Source organism: Colobus angolensis, unplaced genomic scaffold (genome assembly GCF_000951035.1).
Source record: "Colobus angolensis palliatus isolate OR3802 unplaced genomic scaffold, Cang.pa_1.0 Scaffold158, whole genome shotgun sequence".
Taxonomy (NCBI): domain Eukaryota; kingdom Metazoa; phylum Chordata; class Mammalia; order Primates; family Cercopithecidae; genus Colobus; species Colobus angolensis.
Genome location: NW_012114688.1, coordinates 1,908,938 through 1,913,147, shown reverse-complemented (window position 1 = coordinate 1,913,147; position 4,210 = coordinate 1,908,938). Strand labels below are relative to the sequence as shown.

Genomic DNA, 4,210 nt, shown 5'->3' with positions numbered 1-4,210 from the left:
GCAGAGGTAGAACATTTCCATCATCTCAGGAAGTTCTGTCGGACAGTACTGATCTGTTGTGTACAGCCTGCTGTGTAGTGGGTGCTTTAGAAATAGTCATTGCATGAATGGTCCTCTAGACTGTATGCCACTACTAAGAGCTGTGGTTTCTACTCTCCTTCTCATTTCCCTTTCTGGCCAGCATACCAAGAAATTTACTAGGAATTCACATTGGAGTCTGTAGGTCCACACAGTGAAGGATGTAATCTTAAGGCCCTGGGAAAGGCAAGATGAGGCATCTGGGTGAAGACCAACTCCCAGTTCCTAAGACTCCCCCAGAGCTGGCTTGACTGTCCTCTAGCTGCAGCCAGACTAATGGCAGTACCCAGAGATGACAGCTGCAGGAGCAGGGGCTGGGGGAATTGGGACCCGCTGTGCTGGTTGAGGGCACGCAGACTTTAAAGCTCCAAGCCTCACCACTCAGAGCATGAGGGAGTCACACCTCATCTTTAACTGATCCAGAGTCAGCTTATCACCACAGGAGAAGGTGAGTGGGTGAAGAGAACTTGAGGGGAAAACAGAAAGGGAGATGTGCTGAGGCTCTAGTTCTTCCAGAGAGTCAGTGAGAGGCACCTCATGTGAGGGGAGGTCATCTATGTTGGAGGGTAGGTAGCCATCGTGGGTGGGAAGGTTGCCCGCTGGAAGCACCGTCCAGGGACTGGCTGGGTTTTCTGGCTTTGGGTAGGAACCCCTGCTTTCCAGCACCTTGTACAGATCCACCAGTTGTCTGCTGTCAGCTGGGAGAGCTCTTGGAGGTGGTGGGCTTGAGGCACTGTGCATCATGTCTTTCTCAGAGGCCTGGTGACCTTGGGTTCCTTTTCCCCTTTGTGGCCAGTTGGAGCAGTGGGGACGTCTGACAGCTGGGGTCACTTGATGAAGGACTTCACTGATGACCAGGGGCTCAGGATCTTCAGGCATGGGCCAGTCTATCAGGAGCCTGTCCAAGGGCAGCTGTGTCTTCTCCTGAGCAAAAGGAGGAGGAAGAGGCTCACACTGCTGTAGAAGCGAACTTAACAACCTATGTCTCCAGGGTTCCCAAAGGCCTCACAACCTGCACTGTCTCCTCAGCCCTGCAACATGGTGGGCACTGGAGTTTGTGAGGTAAGGGAAATAGTTAACATTGTTGGGGAGGCAGAGGGGAAGGAGCTGGAGACTCCTCTCAACCCCCAGCCAGTGAGTGATTCACTACCTTGCTCAACCTTCAACCTGTCTCTGTCTTTTCTTTTCTTTTTTCTTTTCTCTTTTCTTTTCTTTTCTTTCTTTCTCTCTCTTTCCTTCTGTCTTCTTCTTTTTTTTTTTTTTTTGAGACCAAGTCTCCTTCTGTTACCCAGGCTCAAGCTCAGTGGCCTAATCTCGGCTGCCTGTAACCTCCACCTCCCAGGTTCAAGCAATTCTCTTGCCTCAGCCTCCCGAGTGGCTGGGATTATAGGTGTGTGCCACCACACCTGGCTAATTGTATATTTTTGGTAGAGACAACAGGGTTTCACCATGTTGGCCAGGCTGATCTCAAACTCCTGACCTCAAGTGATCTGCCCACCTTGGCCTCCCAAAGTGCTGGGATTACAGGCATGAGCCACCACGCCCAGCCCGATTTCTAATGTGAACCAAGCTGTACTATCTGCTTTTCCTCAAGGACAGAGGTCACTGGATATGCAAAGGAAAGGCTGAGACTGCTTCTGTCTTGGGGAGGAGGCAATGAAGCCTTTAGGGTCACACTAAACAGGTGATGAAGGGACACGAGAGCTGAGTCCTGAGAGACGTGTGGTCTTTTCCAGGTAGGAAGGTGCTGGCAAGGAGGACTGGTGTATTTTGGAACCTGCTAGTTATTTCTTATGACTGGTAACCCGAGACTTCAGAAATAGGAGGCGGTCACATCACACAGGGCCTTTTAAGTGACACAAGAGTGTTTTTGCCTTGAGAGAACTACTGAAAGGTTTCAGGCAAGGTAGTATTCCTTGTCAGATCTGCTTTTAAGAAAGACAACTGGCCGGGCGCGGTGGCTCAAGCCTGTAATCCCAGCACTTTGGGAGGCCGAGACGGGCGGATCACGAGGTCAGGAGATCGAGACCATCCTGGCTAACACAGTGAAACCCCGTCTCTACTAAAAATACAAAAACTAGCCGGGCGAGGTGGTGGGCGCCTGTAGTCCCAGCTACTCCGGAGGCTGAGGCAGGAGAATGGCGTAAACCCGGGAGGCGGAGCTTGCAGTGAGCTGAGATCCGGCCACTGCACTCCAGTCCGGGCGACAGAGCGAGACTCTGCCTCAAAAAAAAAAAAAAAAAAAAAGAAAGACAACTTTGGAATAATATTTTTAGAAGAAATTTTCATCTTTTTTTGCCTTTAGCTAATTGTGTTTGTAACAGACAAAATTAGCTTATACTTTTTAAAATTAATTAATTATCTCACTTATTTTCTCTTAGCGTTCTGCCAGTGACCAGCTCTTCAATGTCCTATGTCTTTACTTTCCGAACTTGCTGCCAATTCCTGAGTCCAAGTCCTTGGCACTTTCTTATTAACACTTTTTAAAAACTGGGCTTTAATTGGGGTCTCTCTGCTTCCTAGAAACAATCCTACACACTGGCTGCCTGATCTTTCCCAAGCAGAGGTCCAGAGCCTCTACTGACTTGGCTTCCATGTACAGTCAAGATTCCAGCATTGGCCTGGCAATTGGTTCCTGCCCTTCCTCCACCTCCCTTTCTCTTCAGAAGTTGCTCTTTCAGCCACTGTCCCAGTCTTACTAATCACGCCCTTCTCTCACTAATCACGCCCCACACACTTTTGCTTCCACCGCCAGCCTTCACCTTGCTTGTGTGTGCCTCCCACTGTCCCCTGCTTGGTGCCTTCTCCTTCCATGAGGCCCCTGGTGACTGTTCCTTCCCCTGGATGCCTATTCAATGAAGAAACCACCGTTAAGTTCTTGGCATGTGATGTTTTGTGCTGTCACTTTTTTTAAATGTCTGTAAGCTATGTGTGCACAGGGACCATGTCTTATAGGAGGAGTAGGATGACAAAAAATAGCCGTGGGACAAGGCACACCCTGGGGACTAGTCCCGACTCTGACACCGTAGCCTGGGGAAAACCAGTCTACAGTGGTCTACTGAGGCCTCTCTAGGGCCTCAGTTCTCCGATTTGTCCAATGACAAGTTGTGCAAGAGGGGTTTGGTCTGGATCTTCTTCTGACATCCCCTCCCTTACCTTGGACATGGCAAGTGTCAGGAAAGTGAACAATGGCCCTGTCTCAGAACAGATTTCCACAAAGGGCCCTGCCAAGCTAGAGGATGTGTGTATGTGTTTCACTTTAGGGAGGCTGCTCTTTTCTGATCACTACCCAAACTGGCCCTGGCACGTTGGTCTGGCTCGGAACACAGCTGGCAGCTCTGGGAAGCTGAGCTGCCAAAGTGCTGCTACCACAGATGTGGGAGAGATTACACCCTGTGCGGAAATGGCTTGTCGTTTTCACAAGGTGAGGTGTTTGCTCTGCTGTCAGGAGAGCAACAGCAGCACTGAGAGGCCGCTTCTCACGGCTTTTACAAAGCGGGCCCTCTGGCTGCCAAGTCCTTGGGGGCAGGCCTCTTAAACCACTATCAGTTAGGAACCTCATGGATACTATTTTAAGCTTTTACAAGTTGGATAACACTCCAGCAATCCCCTTTATGATCTGGCCTTTTCCTTCAGAGCTTTAGGGCACATGGTTTTGTAGCCACATCTTAAGAAACAGCAGGCAGTAGGGGAGGGAAGGCCTGAGAGCTCAAAGCACATTTGCTAGAAGGGGAGGACACACTATTGTGTTTCTGTTGTCTGCCTCTGCCTAGCACCCGGAGAGCAGTTTGCTTTCTAAAAACAGTCCACCTCCTTCAAGGGTCAAGCCACATGGGGTTCTAAGGCCATCTCAAGGCCTTCATCCTGGAGGCCATATTTAAGCTGCTTAATTTAAAAAATTTTCTAATTCACTGGTTATTTTTGCAAAAAAATTATATGCACATAGTGTTCTTAAGACATTCTAGGCCAGGTGTGGTGGCTCATGCCTGTAATCCCAACACTTTGGGAGACTGAGGCAGGTGAATCACTTGAAGTCAGGAGTTCAAGACCAGCCTGGCCAACATGGTGAAACCCCATCTCTACTAAAAATACAAAAATTAGCTGGGCGTGGTGGCAGGTGCCTGTAATCCCA

At 49.5% G+C, this 4,210-nt stretch overlaps 1 protein-coding gene across 1 annotated transcript in view; it reads right to left on the bottom strand.

Annotated features, from left to right (window-relative positions):
* Positions 1-220: 220 nt before the first annotated feature.
* Positions 221-4,210, bottom strand: part of IL12RB2 (interleukin 12 receptor, beta 2) — a 92,555-nt gene continuing 88,565 nt past the window's right edge. Inside the window, exon 16 of the mRNA XM_011936877.1 lies at positions 221-1,002. Within this exon, the coding sequence (XP_011792267.1) occupies positions 460-1,002 (543 nt within the window). The 3' untranslated portion in view covers positions 221-459. The remainder of the gene's footprint in view (positions 1,003-4,210) is intronic.